Source organism: Vespa mandarinia, chromosome 1 (genome assembly GCF_050613455.1).
Source record: "Vespa mandarinia isolate Hongniang chromosome 1, ASM5061345v1, whole genome shotgun sequence".
NCBI lineage: Eukaryota > Metazoa > Arthropoda > Insecta > Hymenoptera > Vespidae > Vespa > Vespa mandarinia.
Genome location: NC_140810.1, coordinates 1,507,501 through 1,525,000, shown reverse-complemented (window position 1 = coordinate 1,525,000; position 17,500 = coordinate 1,507,501). Strand labels below are relative to the sequence as shown.

Below are 17,500 nucleotides of genomic sequence, written 5' to 3'. Positions count from 1 at the left end.
CTTTTATTTTCTTCGATTTCTTTTTTTTTGTTTTTTCTCCTTTTTTTTTTCCCCTTTACTTTCTTTCTTTCTTTTTACATCGATATTCTCCAACGTTTTTTCTTTTTTTTTTCTCTTTTTTTTTCTTTTTTTTCTTTTTTTTTCCAAGCAGCACGTTAATTGTTAACAAGTTCATTAATAGTAATTCAATTTACGTTCAACGATTACGTGAGTAGTTCTTATATACATATGTAAATATATATCTATACACACACATATATTTATATATATATATATATATATATATATATATACAGAGAGAGAGAGAGAGAGAAACTTTCGACGAGGCGAAAGCTATCGAGCTACTACTAGAGGAAAAAAAAAAAAAAAAGATAAGAAGAAACAAAAAGAAAAAAAAAAACAAGGAAAATAAAAGAAATAGAGAAGAGAAACGATAATTGAATTCATTCGAGAAATAAATCCTCGCACTTTTCTAAAGAAAGGAGTACGATCGTGACAAGAAAATTCGATCGAACGATCCGACAACGTGTTAGTTATCGTAACTAAGAGACTCGTATCATCAATTTTCAATCTCCCAAAATTTCGAAAGTAATTCGACGAGCGTGTATTTAGGTATCACGCGGATTTTCTTTTTTTTTTTTTTTTTTTTTTTTTTCTTTTTTTTTTCCTTTACATTCTCCTTCGTCGAATTAACGACCGATAAAGAAGTGATATTATAAAAATAAGAGAAGAAAAAGAAGAAGAGGAATACGTGTTTAACATTTAACATGAACTTTGATTTTTGGCTTAAAAGAAGAAAAGAGGAAATAAATAAATAAATAAATTGATTTATATCTTTCAACATTAATTAATTTTTAATTGTATAAAGATAAAAAAAAAAAAAAAAAAAAAAAAAAAAAAAAAAAAAAACCCCGAAGTATATAAAGATATAAGAATATCAATTTGACATTTATCTCTCCGAATAGACGCGTCCCTGTTATTATTTTCTCGCAACATATACACACACACACATACACACAATCGGGCATACAAAAAAAAAAAAAAAAAAAAAGAAATTAAATCAAAAGAGATACGACTTACGGTAATAAACATAAATTCTATCGGAGCAACGAAAGGGGTCATTAAGTACGCAAGAAGATTTATTTTCGCAAATTTTAATCGCATTCGCGTCGTAAGTATCTTCATACTTTCTCTTCCTCTTCTCTTTTTTTTTTTTTTTCAGTGGCCAATGGAGGGGCGTGGAGACTAGGAGTGGCGAAAGGGGAGGGATAGGCGGGAGGGAGGGAGGGAGGGATAGAAAGACTTCGTTTCTTTTCTTACTTCTTCATTGAATACCACAAACGAAATACGTAGTTTCGTACATATGAATATTCATTTAATTAAATCGAAATGACCCTCGGCGAACATTGTACGAACGTTTAGTTACTCGACACTTTCGCACGATGGCCACCGCAAAAGCATTAGAGATCGAGCCTCGTAATGTACCTCCTCTTTTCCACCCTCCCAACCTCTACTCCTCTTAATAACGGTTGCGCGAGATAGATTTATAGCTCGTTCGTTTCAAGTTTTTCTCCAAAAAACATTTCTTCCATGGAATGCGTTTTATTACATTCACGAAATGGGACTTCATTAAATGGCCTGTTGCTCAAAAGTGATTGCCTAATTAAAAATCGTGTATGCTTTTTTTTCCTTTTCTCTCTCTCTCTCTCTCTCTCTCTCTCTCTTTTATCTAAACTGAACGTGCAAACGTTATTATTTAAGTGTGTATGTATGTATATATGTAGATGTTCGAAGAGCTTAAAAGAAATTTCATTTCGATCAAACTCATTCGATCGTATATTAATTAAATTTCTAAAATAACGTAAAATGTAATATTGTAGTATATATGTATATATATATATACTCTGTTCGTCAATTTACTTTATAATAAGATACGAACTATTGGAAATAAACTTAAATTACTATGTAAATACATATTACTTACTACACGCATATTGTTAAGTTAATATTTGTATAATATATATATATATATATATATATATATATATATATATATATACGATATCAAATAATTTTAAATATTACATACGATCCTATGTTATTCATAGTTCTTATGAATATTAAAAAATATCATTATAGGACATAACATTAATGATAAAACGATAATATATCGTTTAAAATATCGCGAAAAAGATTACATCCGTTAATCGTACGAGTAATGAATAGGAAAACATTAATGAATCATCGTTCGATTATAAAATTGAAAAATATTTACTCTCGTACACGTGACAACGAGGAGATAGCGATATCGATATCATCGAATGACTCGATTACGCGTAACACTTACGCCTAAAGCGTTCTAAATTATACATACACACACACACACATACATATATATATATATATATATTCCATATAGAAGCATCAACCACATACACTCTCTCTCTTTCTCTCTTTCTCTCTCTCTCTCTCTCTCTCTCTCTCTCTCTCTCTCTCTCTCTCTCTCTCTCTCTCTCTTTATCAATTAACTACAGCAAAACAGGCAAAGGAAGTAATTGAGAAACAGGTCGCGTTGAAACATTCGCAATTTATTCGGATTACAAATGAATACAACTTAGTGCTATTAACGTTTCTCATTATCGTTTATATATTTCTGTGAATTGATACGGAAAAAAAAAGAAAAGAAAAAAAAAATGTAGATTTTCTAAAGAGAAAGAGAGAAAGAGAGAAAGAGAGAAAGGGGAAATAAAGATAAACGACGTCGTTACTCGTGACCATCGAATGTTCACTAATTCGACTTATCCGATCGCTTAATCGTACGAGGATATTCAAAATACAAGCTACTAACTATCCTAAGTAAGTACTTAGTTTACGTAACCAACGATTTACAAATTGTTAAAGATTTTGGTTTAACATGAATTATTTAACCGACTGTTAAATTAGAAATGTGATCTCGTTCGTTCACGTTCAACGATCTGAAAAATTCATTTTAAAGTAACGTTCAATAAAAGTTTTGTTATATTTATCGATTACCGATTCGATTTCCGACGAGATAATCGACATACTTGAGTTGGCATTGAAGAGAGACAGAAAGAGAGAGAGAGAGAGAGAGAGAGAGAGAGAGAGAGAGAGAGAGAGAGAGAGAGAAAAAAAATTCCAGACAGAGAGAAAACAAACAAACAAACAAACACACAACACGTAGAAAAAGAAAGCAAAAAAAAAAAAAAAGAAAAAAAAAAAGAAAAGATTCATTCAAAAATATTTAATACGATCGATAAGAAAATTATAATACTTTCGGTATGGTACTACTACGTTATAATGGTTAACAGAATTATTCCATATATAATAATACTTATATATTCGAGTTATGCACGGTACACACCCATTTCTATTTACTTATGTATGCCGTATATACAATAGAGACTATCATCTAGAGAATGCAACGACGATCACGTACATAATTCTGTGGCCGAGTGGTGACGCATCATCTTTCAAGAGATGGCACGACATTAAAGATTTTATCTTAGCAAAATTCCAGAATAAGTTGTTTCATTATGCGATAATAAAATAATTTTCATTATCAATATGAAATTGAATATTTTTTTTTTCTTTCTTTCTTTTTTTCTTTTTTCTTTTTTTTTTCTTTTTTTTTTGTTTTATTATAAATAAATAACATTTCCACGTAGATGCCAGAGGAAAACTCGATAATTTGAACAACAACATCGAAAGTCCGAGTTGATGTGCGAGGTCGACCCTCGTTGGTACGAGCGAATGAGAACGTTCCACCTCGATTGGAAGATCCTTGAGTCCCGAGATCGGATTATTACGTATGTATCGTATTCTTTTATTAAGTTACGATTAAATGTATTAGGCGGTGTTTTCGTTGCGCATGCATGCATCTAAAATGAGTTTGGATGGAAGGTGAGTTGAGTGTTTGTTCCTAAAATTTAATTTGTTTTAATATGCGAAAGAAAAAAAAATCCAAATAGTATTTACATATACAAATACATACATACATACATACATACATACATACATACATACATACATATATATATATATATATATATATATCGGTATGCTTCTTTTTAAACAATACGATCAAATATCATAGATGCTATTGTTATTATAAATAAATATTTCTAATGCGAGTTGTTAGATTTTTTTTTCAGAAAGGAAATGTAATATTTATTAGTTTTTTTTTATTTTTTTTTTTTTTTTAAAGAACGGCGGTTACGAAGGAAGCAATAATTTTTTTAATTAGCGATTAATATTTTAAATCAACCAGCATCTAATTTACCATCTCATCGATATTTCGTTGAATTATGGCGATAATAGTTATACTATTACAATATATATATATATATTATAATAATATACCTATAACATAATAATATAGTATAATAATATATGGTATAATAATAGGACGATAAAATTACAATAACAAGTGTTTTATCGTATTATAATTATTATCTTTAAAATTGAATGAAATGGCGATGAAAGTGTAAATTGCCTCGATTGGATTCCTATTGAATATTCTCTACAACTTTTGTTATATTTAAAACATCGATTTCTTTATTTTTTTGAAACATCGATTTCCATTAAAAAAAAAAAAGAAAAAGAAAAAAAAAACGTAGACTTCAGTACTATAAAAACAATCACCAGGCCTTATGAGATAAACTCAATAAATATTACATTTCACTCCTCAAAACCTATTAACTTTTTATTTGATACATTTATTTACAATACAATCGGAGATATTTGACGAAATGAAATTTATAGTGAAATAGTGACACATATAAATCTGTTTATATGAATATCTTTAAATAATATATATATATATATATATATATATATATATATAATACAAATATTTCATATATAATCGATTTCATTTGATTTGAACTTTTATATTTTTTAGTAAATAATAAACGAAATATAAATGAAATCGGATGTTAGAAAAAATTTTCCCTCGTTAGAAAAAAAAAAAAAAAAAGAGAAAGAGAAAAAGAAAAAGAAAAAAGAAGAAAGGGAAAGACAAAGAAATCGAAAGCATCCTTCGGACTTCCGTTTTCGACCTCCGTTAAAGGTCGAACAACATTTTTATCTATAGGAATAAAAAGAGAAGAAGAAAGAGAGAAAAGAAAATAAAAAACGAAAAAAAAAAAAGAAAAGAAAAGAAAAGAAAAGAAAAGAAAAGAAAGAAAAGCAACTATAGCAAGAGAGTCAACCTTCGCAATCGCATTGGCCGATACCGTGCTGAAGAAAGGAGACGAGAAGAAGGAGAAATAAGAGAAGGAGGAGGGAAAAAAAAAAAAAAGAAAAGGAACAGAGAATGCTCGAAGAGATCTTACGGTCCACGAGAATCCTGTTACACCGGTATTTCCTTTCTACATCAAAGTGATACTAAGCTACAAAAATTATTACTTTTGTCTCTATGCGACATAGCTGCTAAACAGGGTAATAGATTTTATTTAAATATGAATACCCTTTGAGAGGGACCCATCAAATGATTTTTATTGATTATAATTTTCTTCATGGGGAAGAAAAGAAAAAGAAAAAAAGAAATAATGAACGCTGAATGGATTAAAAGAAGGAAAGAAAAGAAAAGAAAAGAAAAGAAAAGAAAAGAAAAGAAAAGAAAAGAAAAGAAATAATAATAAAAAAAGAAAAATTCCCCACTTCATTTCAATGATCTTTACGAGGATCATACAAAAGTATTGACCTTGAAACAATAAATCGAATGAATTTTAATAAACAATTAATCGTTGGAACAATTCGAACGATGACTATATTGTCATCAAACGTTTCTTTAATCGTAATGAAGTTAACGGGGAGGGGGAGGGGGTTGGCGAGGAGGAACGGTGGTATCCTCGAACATTAGAACCTGTAATCGAATCGAGAGCTTTTTCTTTTACTCGAAGATATAGATCTCGTATGTTCGATCGGATGGTACGAGTAAGGTGATACCAAAACCACTTTCTAAAATCACCCGTCTTGGATTACCATCGAGACTCTCCTTGAGGTTAGGAGGGCCAATGTATGCGCGACGCTTTAAACCTAGAAACTCTGCTCCCTCTTTCCTTCCCCTTCCTTCTTTTCTTCTTCTTCTTCTTCTTTTTTTTTTTTGTTTTTCCTTTCTTTCTTCTTCATTTGCTGCTTTTGCTTCTTCTTCTTCTATCAACTTCAACTTCTTTTGGTTCGTATCGTTTACAAGGAACGTCATCAAAGAGGATAGTTTGATGTCAAAAAAAAAATAAAAAAAAAAAATAAAAAAAAAGAAGAAAATTAAAAAAGAAAAAAGACAAAAGAAAAAATATTTTTTTTTTAATCACGATTTTTATCGCGACATAATACACACAACAATCGAAATTTTAATCGAGAAAAATAAGAAAGAAAATTTTAATCGACCGATTACAGTCTGAACGAAAGAATAGTAGATAAAAAAAAAAAAAAAAAAAAAAAGAGAAAAGAAAAAAAAAATTCTGAATAGAAGAGTTATTTCTTTTAGATTTTTTTTTTTTTTTTAATTTTCTTTTTTATAGATAACGTTCGAAATTCTCAAAGAGAAAAGGATTATAAAAAGAATGAACGAGAATAACGATTACGATACTACGACGTAGAGGGATAGATAAATCTTGAGGATGAATAATAATCGTAAAAAAAAAAAAAAAGAAAAAAAAAATGTTTGCGAACGATAAAACCCAGATAGAAATTATTTTCCGAACGATTGTTTATTTAAATAGAATTGTTATTCTAAATTATGAGAGAGAAATGATGGGGAGTATCCGATAAGTCTATGAGCGTTAGTATTGGGAAATAAAATAAAATAAATTTTCTTTTATTACGCATAGCTCCGATAGTTTTATTTTCATCCGGCGCCATCCTAAGGTCGCACGAAAATAATTTCGCGTGTCCTTCGAAATTTATCTTTCGTCGAGTCGTACAAAGCCGTTACTTTTCGCCGTTGCAAATATTATTCTAAGTCACGATGGGGATTAAATGATATATTTTGTCACTTTTTCTTCGGCGAGGAGAGAACACAAAGGAGATAGAAAAAAAAAAAAAGAAAAAACAAGGACGAAAAAAAAGGAAAAAAAAAAAAGTGAAAAGAAACATTTACAAATAAACGATAACAAAAGTTATCGTTTGTTATCACTTGTGATGCTTTTTTAACGTAGCGCGATGAGTATAAAGAGAACGCGTGTGAAAAAAAAAAAAGAAAAAAAAGAAAAAAAGAAAAAGGAAAAGAAAAAAAAAAAGCAGGAATATCGAATAACGTTAGGGAGAAAGAATGTCGTTAGAACGAAATACACACACAATGATATAAAACAGTGATGGGCAGGCAACCAAAGAGAGTCTGCGGACTCTCCAACAGTTGACTTGCGGCTAACAGCAGCTTTGCATTTCATTAATTAAAGTGAAATATTTCATTAATTAAAATGATAAACACAGTTATTCAATTTCTTTCGATTTAAAAATATATATGCGAGTAGATATTATCTTTGTATATATTAATAGAAAGTAAATCAAATCTAGAATAAAAAAAAACATATACATAGATATATATACATATACATATACATATATAAAAAGGAAAGATAGAAAGAGAAACGAGAGAAAAAAAGAAAACCCGTTTAATATATATATATATATATATATATATATATATATATATATATATATATATATATATATATGTAGATAAAAATAATCAATGCCATTTAATAAACCATGTGTATTAAAATTTTTTGATTAATAAATAATAATAAATTTTCGAATTAACAAATTTTTAAATTGAATACACGATATTGACATTAAATATCAATTTATAATAAATATTTGTTGGGATTTCTTTTGGAATTTTATTGAATATAAAATTTTAGTTACGAGCAAAAAGTAAATTTACTTGTCACTGATATTAAAGGATAGAAGTTGGGAGGAGAGGGAATTGACGTCGAAAAGCGATAAGATACTTCGTACATCGTTATAGAATTCTGAGCTGGTACGTTTTACTCGGGCGTTTCGAGTGCTTTCCGTCGCGATGTCAATTGAAAGTTTTTAAATCGTAGTACGGTAGATAGAGAACGGATACGAGGTAGCAATGGATACGCGAAATCCAACGGGAATATCATATTTACCATCTAGCTTCCTTTTTCTTTCTTTCTTTTTTCTTTTTTTTTTTTTTTTTTTCTTTTGTCGAATAAACGTGCAGAATAGTTTGATATAGCTAAACTTTTTTTTTCTATCTTTCCTTTTCTCTTTTTCTTTTTTTTTTTTTTTTTTTTTTTACCTTGGATAACTATTCCATAACTCTGAGAGAAATAAAACGTGATAACGGTGAATATCTTATTTATATCTAAACAACAATAGAGGAATAACGTTGAAATATAATAACAAGTTTCTATGAGAAAGTAGAACGAAATGTGAAAAAAAAAAAAAAAAGAAAAGAATTATAAAGATTTTTTTTTTTTTTTCTAAATCAACATTTCCTCATTATTTTTCATTTATATTTGTAAAAATTGTTTGTGTCGACGAAATGGATCATAGGAAAAAGCAAAAAATTTTTTTTCCTGTCGTTTTCCTTCTTCTTTTTTTTCTTCTTTTTTTTTTCTTTTTTTTTTTGTTTTTTTCCTTAAACGTAATAATCCGACTAAGTTCGGATTCTATACAATAAGTAAATAAATAAATAAATAAATAAATAAATAAACAAATAATCGAAATATATATAATATATAGAACAAGCTCTCCAAAATCAATGTAAAATTTTGTTGAAAACTTAACACGCGTAAGTTCTAACGTATATACATATATGCATATATACATACATACATACATACATACATACATACATACTATGTCGAAATGAAACATATTAAACCCCGTTACTTTAACGACACTTAACGTGTATCATACGTACAACGAGGTTACAACGGTTGTTGCCCTACTTTCCTATCGTGAGCGTTTTCTTCTCTTTTCTTTAATTTTTTTATTTTCTTTTTCTCTTTTTTAATTTCATATTTTATATTATTATTACTATTATTTTTCTATATTAATTTTCTTACACAAAAAGCGAACAATTAACGAAGGAAAAAGAACTACGGTGATGGGTCTCTCGTTTTCGTCTAATAACGAATGGAATGTAATTTAGTTTTACTTGAGAAAGAGAAAAGAAAAGAAAAAAAAATCAACAAACAAAAACAAACAAACAAACAAACAAACAAACAAACAAACAAACAAACAACAAACAAACAAGAAAAGAAAGGCAAGAAAAATAAGGGAAATCTTGAGGAAAAAGATTTGTTGGATACAAAAGGCTCGTTAGCGTTGGCACGCACAAGACAAAGAGAAAGAAAAAGAAAAAGGTAAAAAAAAAGAAAACAAAAAAGAAAACAAAAAAGAAAAACAAAAAGAAAAAAAAAGAGTAAAAACGAGAAAAAAAAAGAAAAGAAAAGAAAAGAAAAGAATGATCGTTCTCTTGGTCGTTCTTGTGGTCGTTCTCTTGACCATTGTAGTCGGGATGATCCTGTTGGGCTTGTTGCATTCTGCCGTTGTTGCCTTGTTGTTCTCTTTTATGAGACACACGTTAGATTTTGTGACATTCCTTCGTAGATGGTTTTAAGCCTCATAAGGTATTCTACGACGTGCTTTTCTAGATACTTAAGAGGCGCACCAGGAGGAGGATTCCACTCTCGCGTTACCTTTCTCTTTCTTCTCTGGCTCACCCAACTATCCTCCCTTACCTCCCTCCTCGCCAACCCTCCTCCTCCTCCTCCTCCTCTTCCTCTTACTCTTCCCTCCCTTCTTCTCTCTCTTTCTGTCTCTCTTTTTCTTTTTTCTTTTTTCTCCAAGCACCGATACCAGTTTCGTCGAGAGCTCGACGTTCGAGGCGATACTTCTTCTATGTATCCGTGCAAACACATACACGTACGTACGTACGTGTGTATGCGTGCGTGCGCGTGCGTGCGTGCGTGTGTGTGTATGTACATTCGTACACATTCGTACTTAGAGCTCTACAGGTTAAACGCTTGATATCTTGAATTCTAATTGCAGTTCAATGGAAAGGAGATGTCGCGAAAGGCTTTTCGTACTATTCGAACGATACTTATCGTGAATAAATTCGAGTTTTTTCTTTTTTTTTTTTTTTTTTTCTTTTTTCGTTGAAGAGTATATAAAATAAAGAAATAAAGAAAAAAAACATGATCATGATGTTGATGATGATGATGATAATAAGAAGAAGAAGAATGTTTTACATTACATTTGACAAGTTAATATTGTATTAGATTAGATTAGTTCTTTATCGTATATAGTTTTTGAATGTTTTCATAGAAAAAGAAGAAGAAAAAAAAAAAAAAGAATGAAAAAGAAAAAAAATTATTTACAACAAATTGTTATATAATGATTAAATAATATATCTGGACGATTGTATCTTGTATTCGACGTGTTAACATATTTATACGAGATTAGATTAATTCTTTATCGTATACAATTCTGTTCTTATAGAAAAAGAAAAAAATTGTTTATAACAAATATGCCATACATTTGTTAAACTATACAAACGAGAAAATTGTATATTACATTCGATAAGTTCGACAACATTATATGATATTACATTATTGTCATATATTATTTTATCGTATACAATGACAACGAAATGTTTCATTTTTAAAAAGTAAATTTTTTCTAACTAATAAATTCTCAATATGCAAAAATTATTAACGATATATAAATAATAAAGATTACATATGAGATTCCATTGGTTTATATTTATATTACATTACATTACATTGGTCTTATACAGATACATTTTTTTTTCTTTTTTTTTTTTTTCGTATAATTTTATAACGAATTGTTTATATGAAAGGAGTAATATAATTAATAAATATATTCAATAATATTACACATATATGATACTATGTAATTACTTTAACTTCATATAAATTTCTACGAGTACAAATTCTATAAAAAAAAAAAAAAAAAAAAAAAAAAAAATGTTTATAACAAATCGTTATACATTTTGTTAATAAAATATAGCAAAAAAAAAAAAAAAAAGAAAATAATATTTTATCCTACAAAATGGTTTTTCTTTCTTCCTTTTTTTTTCCCCCACCTTTCCTTTCTCCTTTTTATTCGAAGTCTCTACGACTTTTAATTCCGAAGATATTTCGATGTTGGTAAAAATAAGTGTGAGTTTTTTTTTTTTTTTTTTAAATACCCATTGACCTATATAATTTCTTGGAAAAATACATTGGCCTTAAAGGCATGTATAAATTCTTGGAAATTACGTTTCACAGACGGGCCTCAAGCGACAGACAATGTTTTATTCTTCTTTTTTCTTTTCTTTTTTTTTTTTTTTTTTTTTCGTTACTACAGTCTACCATTACTACTACTACTGCTACTACTACCTACTACCTACTACGCACAGATGTTGTATACTACGTACAGTAATACGAATTATGAATGAACAATATTTCGTCGGCAATATCTCCGCAATGGTTGCTCGTAAAGACATAAAGAAAAAAGCACCATTTTAAAGGGAATAACATGGTCCTTTTAATTAAACAATTTATTATCGTCGATATATATAGAAACAATTTTACACACACACATATATATATATATACCTACGATTTTCGAAGAAAAATCGATATTCCATTGAAATTCATCGGCGTAGAGTTCGACAGTTAAGAGACAATACTTCGAAAAAAAAAAAAAAAAAAGAAAAGAAAAGGGGGAAGAAGAATGAGAATAAAAAGCAGAAGAATGAGAAAGGAAAAAGAAAAGGACAGACAGAGAGAAACAAAAAATAATAATAAAAATGATAATACCGAGACTCGACAAAGAAATAAAAAGGGGTACTGAAGAAAGAAAAAAAAAAATAAAGAAAAGGAGAGAGAGAGAGAGAGAGAGAGAGAGAGAGAGAGAGAAAAGTAAAAGACTGACAATGAGAAATGGGGATGGGGACGAAGGGTGAGGTGGGCGAAGGTTGAGAGGGGGTCGAAGAGGCAGGTGACAAAATGGGGAGGGGGCAAAATGGCCCAGGGTTTTCTTCGAGTCGATGGCACAAGAGGGAAGAGACTTACCGAGGGGGTGGTGCTACGATGCGTTCCGCCCCTGGAATGCGGATTAGAGGGGTTCTTCGTATTGGCGGGACCATTACCGCAGGCTCTTTGACTCTCTCTTCTAGAGGGTGGCGGAGGTGGTGGTGGATGCGACAAAGGTCTTCCTCCGTTTCTCGAATGTTGTTGCTGTTGGTGATGGTGGTGGTGGTGGTGGTGTTGTTGTTGTTGTTGCTGCTGCTGTTGTTGTTGTTGAGAGGGTTGAAACTGGCCCCAGGATTGTCGGGGAAGATAACCGACATAACCCCCGGATATAAATTGCGCCGAACCGTTCAAATGTGGTGGCGCCATTACTGCCGTCTGTTGCGGTTGGCCGCCGTTTCTCATATTTTCTTTTATTCTTTTTCTTTCTTACTTACTTCCTTCCTTCCTTCCTTCCTTCCTTCCTCCCTTTCTTCCTCTTTCTCTGTCTTCTCTTTTTATCTTTATCAAGATTTTTCCTTTTTCAAATCTTCTATTACCGATTGGTTTATCGTAACGAAAAAGAAAGAGGATTTTTTGGATGGATATGGATGAATGAATGAACGGATGAATGGAAGGAAGGAAAATTGACGATCGTTATAAATCGCTATTTTCTTCCCTCGATATTCTTGGACTCGTTGATGTTCTTGCTGTTGATTACGATCCAACTTATCCTTATTATCGTCCTTACTCGATGCATGTCTTTCCTTGTCCTTCGAATTCCCGATCATTTGACGATTCCCATTAAACGATTCCAACGGCGTTATACGTTTGTCCGTTTTAAAGTTTGTCCATAAAAAAAAAAAAAAAAAAAAAAAAGGAAAGAAATTCAATATTTTATTGTCCTCCTTTGTTTGATTTTCGTTTCTAATTTAAAGGAGAAAAAAAAAAAAAAAAAAAAAAAAAAAAAAAAAAAAAAAAAAAAAAGACTTTCGTTTCTCCTTCCCACTCACTCGCACACGTTCACCCACTTATACTCCTTTTATATCTTCTTTTCTTCGTCGTTGGTAAACACGTTCATGCGATAATCGTTCTTTCTATACGTTCAGGAAACATCGTTAATTAGACGGACACGTCGTCGTCGTCGTTGATCTAGCGTTGCCACTAACGTTATATCTAATGTTTGATAAGCTAATAGATAGAACGAAAAAAGATCGATAATATACGTATGTATGTATGTATGAAAGAAGAAATATAAAACGATTTATGGAAACATTACGGAAGTCATAATTTAAACGACCTTAGAAATGACGGAGTTTACAAATTCGAAAAAAAAAAAAAAAAAAAAAAAAAACTTTCTATAAATCGAGAAAAATTTGATGTCAATGTGAAACGTTAATTATCGAGTTTTCGAGATAAACCATAGATGTTATTTTTACTATATACCTCATTTTAGAATTGCAAATCGTATTCCCGTATAATAATCGAGGGCAAAGATTAATGAAAAACGCGTTCGTTTATTCTATTCAATCAATTTGCCTTTTACGATGTGAGGATGTAAAAAAAGAAAAAAAGAAAAAAAAAAAAAAAAAAAAATTCATAACTAATTCAAAGCCTTTCCTTATTTCGTAAATTCGTTTGAAATTCTCCTCGTAAAAATTCTTCTCGAAATATCAAGCTGTATCTCGTTTATAAACATGAATATTAAGAATAATTGTTTCTCTTTTTTTCTTCTTCTCTTGTCTTTTCTTTTTTTTTTTTTTATTTTTTTATTTTTTTTTATTTACAGGAACTCTCAGCCAATTCTACTCCTACTCCCACCCCAACCCAAATCCCCACCACGCTTTTAAATATTATTATAATTGCATGAAAATCGAGGTTAGGTAGGAAAAAAAGGAAGAAAAAAGAAAAAAAAAGAAAAAAAAAAAAAATAAACAAAGAAAAGCGACGAGAGTGCCGCGAAAGAAGAAATCGTTTCTAAATGAAGAAAGCTTCTTTTCATATTTTCTTTTTCCCTTTCCTTGTCGTATACATTATTTTGCTACTACTACTCTACTACCCTCTTATTATTCTCATCCAAGTAATTTACCTGGAGAATACAAAAAGCGAGTCTAAACCGTGAGCGGCTGCTTCGCGAATTCAAAAAGTCCAGACAAAAAAGGTAGAGAACGTAAAAATGTAGAAAGAAGAAAAAGGATAAAGTAGAAGAAGGAGAAAGAGAAAGAAAGTGAGAAAGAGAGAGAGAGAATCAAAGTAAGCGGTGGACATGCAATGGTGCGAGACAAGGAAGGAATTTATGTCACGAAAAAAATCATTTCCGAGTGGTGAGCTTTTATGCTTTTCTTCTCTCTCTCTCTCTCTCTCTTTTGCTTCCTTTCTTTTCCTATCTCTTTTTCGTGAAAAGGAAAAAAAAAAAGAAAAAAAAAAGGGAATCGAAAATCTGAAGTCAGTACGATAACATGGCTCCTCTATATTATCTTAGAGAAAATAGATCACTCTCGTGTAAATAAAAGATTAATCGAAAGATTATCTAAAGAAAGAAAAAAAAGGAAAAAAAAAAAAGAAAAGAAAAGAAAAGAAAAGAAAAAAAAATTATCTAGAGATATCTAAAACTCTTGTTAAAGCACGATTATTATATTATTTACGAAAACAATGTTCAATAAATATGGATCTTTTTTCATTTCTTTCACAGGTACAAGTTCATTGGCGTGACAGGTCGTCGTTGTCCATTAAAAATAGGGAAATCGATAGAGATTATGATCTAGGTCAAGCGGAAGGGTCAATTCTTTCATTGGTGTTAACAACGACGACGACGACGATGACGACGACGGTGATAAAATACGAATGGAATACCAATTGACTATGACTATATGACGATAGAATCTGATAGTCGTCAGCAAAGAATTTATAATAATAATGAGAAAAGAGAGAGAGAGAGAGATAGAGTCAAAGTTGAAGATCACCGATATCATTTTTTAAGGTGAGATCAAATAGGACTACTCGATTGATCGATAATGTAAATTTCGAGTTGTATTTAAAAGGGGGACATACTCGCGGAATCATAAATATTCATCAAAAAATGAATCGCCTCCCTCGATCCAAGCAACGCTCTTGATCCGATCGATGATCGTTTCTTTTTTTATTTTTTTATTTTTTTTATTTTTTTTTATTCTTACGTCGTACCGTCCTCGTAATAATCTTCATTTTAAAGATATTCATTTCAATGTATTATTAAATATGTTAAAGTAATTATGATTTTATTCATTTGGAATAAATTCGAATATTTCGATATATCGACAGAGAGAGAGAGAGGGGGGGGGGCAAAAAGATTGAAAGAGAAAGAGATCGATGTCTTGATGCCGATCGATTGGTTCCTATCGATCACGCGAACCCGACGGATCATCACGCTCGAATAATTTTCAGGGTGAGAGTTTCCGCCGGAAATACGCGTAACAACAATCACGTAGAAAAAGATCGAATTAGTTTTACTATTGATAATCTGAAGGATGTATTACGATCGGACAAAAATTATGCCATTGACTCTTGATTTTAAAGAGAATTACTATATCATCGATTTTCGCTATGAAAATTATTTTTCTCTTTTCTTCTAGTTCTCTTCTTTCTCTTTTTCTTTTCTTTTTCATTTTTTTCTAATAACAAATCGTTAAAAATCGATAATCGAATCAATTTAAAGATCTATAATCTATATGTTTGTTATATATAAACCAAATAGAATTATCTATTTGGTAATCCGTTTGCTTTATAAGTGGACTTTCGTTTTCGTTCGCAAACGAGAAATCTGGCCTTTGTCCTTACAACAGCGAAAACGTGGGAACGAATACGTGTGTTTTAAAACACACAAAAGGAAAACGCATGCGTTACGTTTATGAGAGTAGACTTGTAATTCGACTGTGCGTGCCTCGAATTAACGTGTGTTGTTTTTTTTTTCTTTTTCTTTTTTTTTCCCTTTTCTTTTCTTTTCCTATCGAGATCACGAAAGAGAATAGCTATTTCCTTTGACGATATAAATTCTTCGTATGTAACTCTTTTTTTCTTTCTCTCTCTCTCTCTCTCTCTCTCTCTCTCTCTCTCTCTCTCTCTCTCTCTCTCTCTCTCTCTCTTTTTCTATCTATCGAAATTTCCAATGAAAATTCTCAAAGAATATAATACACGTGCGAATGGAATTCCATTTGAACGGGAGTTCATTGTCTCGAGTAATTTATTCAAGAAATTTAATTCTAACGTTGAGAACACGATCGTGGAAAAGTGTTTGTATCGGAAAATGAAAAGTGTTCTTTTTTTTTTTCCTTTTGGATAATTTTCTTCCCTTTTTTTTTTTTATTTTTTTTTCTTTTCTTTTTCAAATACAACGTGTCGATCACGTTCTCGTATCGTCCGTTAGTTTGAGAATAATTGGGACGTGATAGAGAAACACCTGTGTGTACACGTGGAGAACAACGATGCTCGAATGCAACTACTTTCCTTTCTACGTATATATACATATATACATACCAACCCATACACGTACACATGTGTATCTCTGTATATATACATACGCGTCCTTCTCTCACATTCATACGATCGTTTGGTATGCCTTTGACGAGATTTAATTGTTAATCGTGACGCGTAAACGGATATACGAAAGCGCGTCTTTATTAGGATACACCGCACGACGAACGTTACCATGGGGATCATAGATGACCCTTTTATATGGTGCACCATATTCCTTGTCCTATATACATTTTCAATTTCTATGTAATCCATAAGGCGCAAACAATTTTGTTTTTTTTTCTTTTTTTCTTTTTTCTTTTTTCCTTTATGTGCCGTTTAATAAATTTACTTAAAAAAATAAAAAACAAAAAAAAAAAAAAAGAAAAAAGAGTAGTAATCTGTAACGTTCGCTTCATATTTACGTCAGCTCAAAACAAAAATAAAAACAAAAAAAAAAAAAAATGTATTCAATTACAAGAGGAAAAATCGAATGAAATTCTGAAATTTGTATCAGCGAAAATGATTCACTTTTTCACTCGGTAAACTTTATATATATATATATATATATATATATATATATATATATATATAAAATTAAAAAAGAAAATAAAAAAATTTTAATATAGAAAAAAAGGGAGAAAAAATAGTAGGAAAAATTGACAAAATTGAAGAAATTCAATCTCCTTGCTCGAGATGTCTGAATTTGATATTAGCATACTAAATATTCTCAAAAAGAAAAAAATAATAATTCCAAATCTCTCTCTCTCTCTCTCTCTCTCTCGCTCATGTGATTTTCGAGTGAAAGAAAAACTGTTACATATCAGCGCGAAAATAAAGCTTCTCTTCGTGCAATACAAACGTTTTACGGTGAAAAACTCAAATGAGAACGCTTTTTAATATCACGAAAAAAACTTGCGAGAGAGAGAGAGAGAGAGAGAGAGAGAGAGAGAGAGGAAATGGAAAAATATAAAGAAAGAAAAATGAAACAA

General features: G+C 30.4%; 1 protein-coding gene and 1 long non-coding RNA gene across 7 annotated transcripts in view; one reads left to right on the top strand and one right to left on the bottom strand.

The window, feature by feature from the left end:
- GckIII (Germinal centre kinase III) overlaps positions 1–17,500 on the bottom strand; it is a 106,507-nt gene that overhangs the window by 24,484 nt on the left and 64,523 nt on the right. Inside the window, exon 2 of one of the 5 annotated variants that reach the window (XM_085664954.1) lies at positions 12,084–12,793. The exons of the other annotated variants lie outside the window; for them this stretch is intronic. Coding sequence (XP_085521080.1) covers positions 12,084–12,446 — 363 coding nt within the window. The 5' untranslated portion in view covers positions 12,447–12,793. The remainder of the gene's footprint in view (positions 1–12,083; positions 12,794–17,500) is intronic. 5 annotated transcript variants of the gene reach the window in all.
- LOC118446069 (uncharacterized) overlaps positions 2,549–17,500 on the top strand; it is a 15,391-nt gene continuing 439 nt past the window's right edge. The window contains exons 1-3 of one of the 2 annotated variants that reach the window (XR_004839463.2): positions 2,549–2,856; positions 3,687–3,827; positions 14,713–15,000. This is a non-coding gene — a long non-coding RNA (uncharacterized LOC118446069). Of the gene's footprint in view, positions 2,857–3,686; positions 3,828–4,921; positions 6,484–14,712; positions 15,001–17,500 lie in introns of those variants that run through there. The other variant, XR_004839464.2, reaches the window with a different exon arrangement.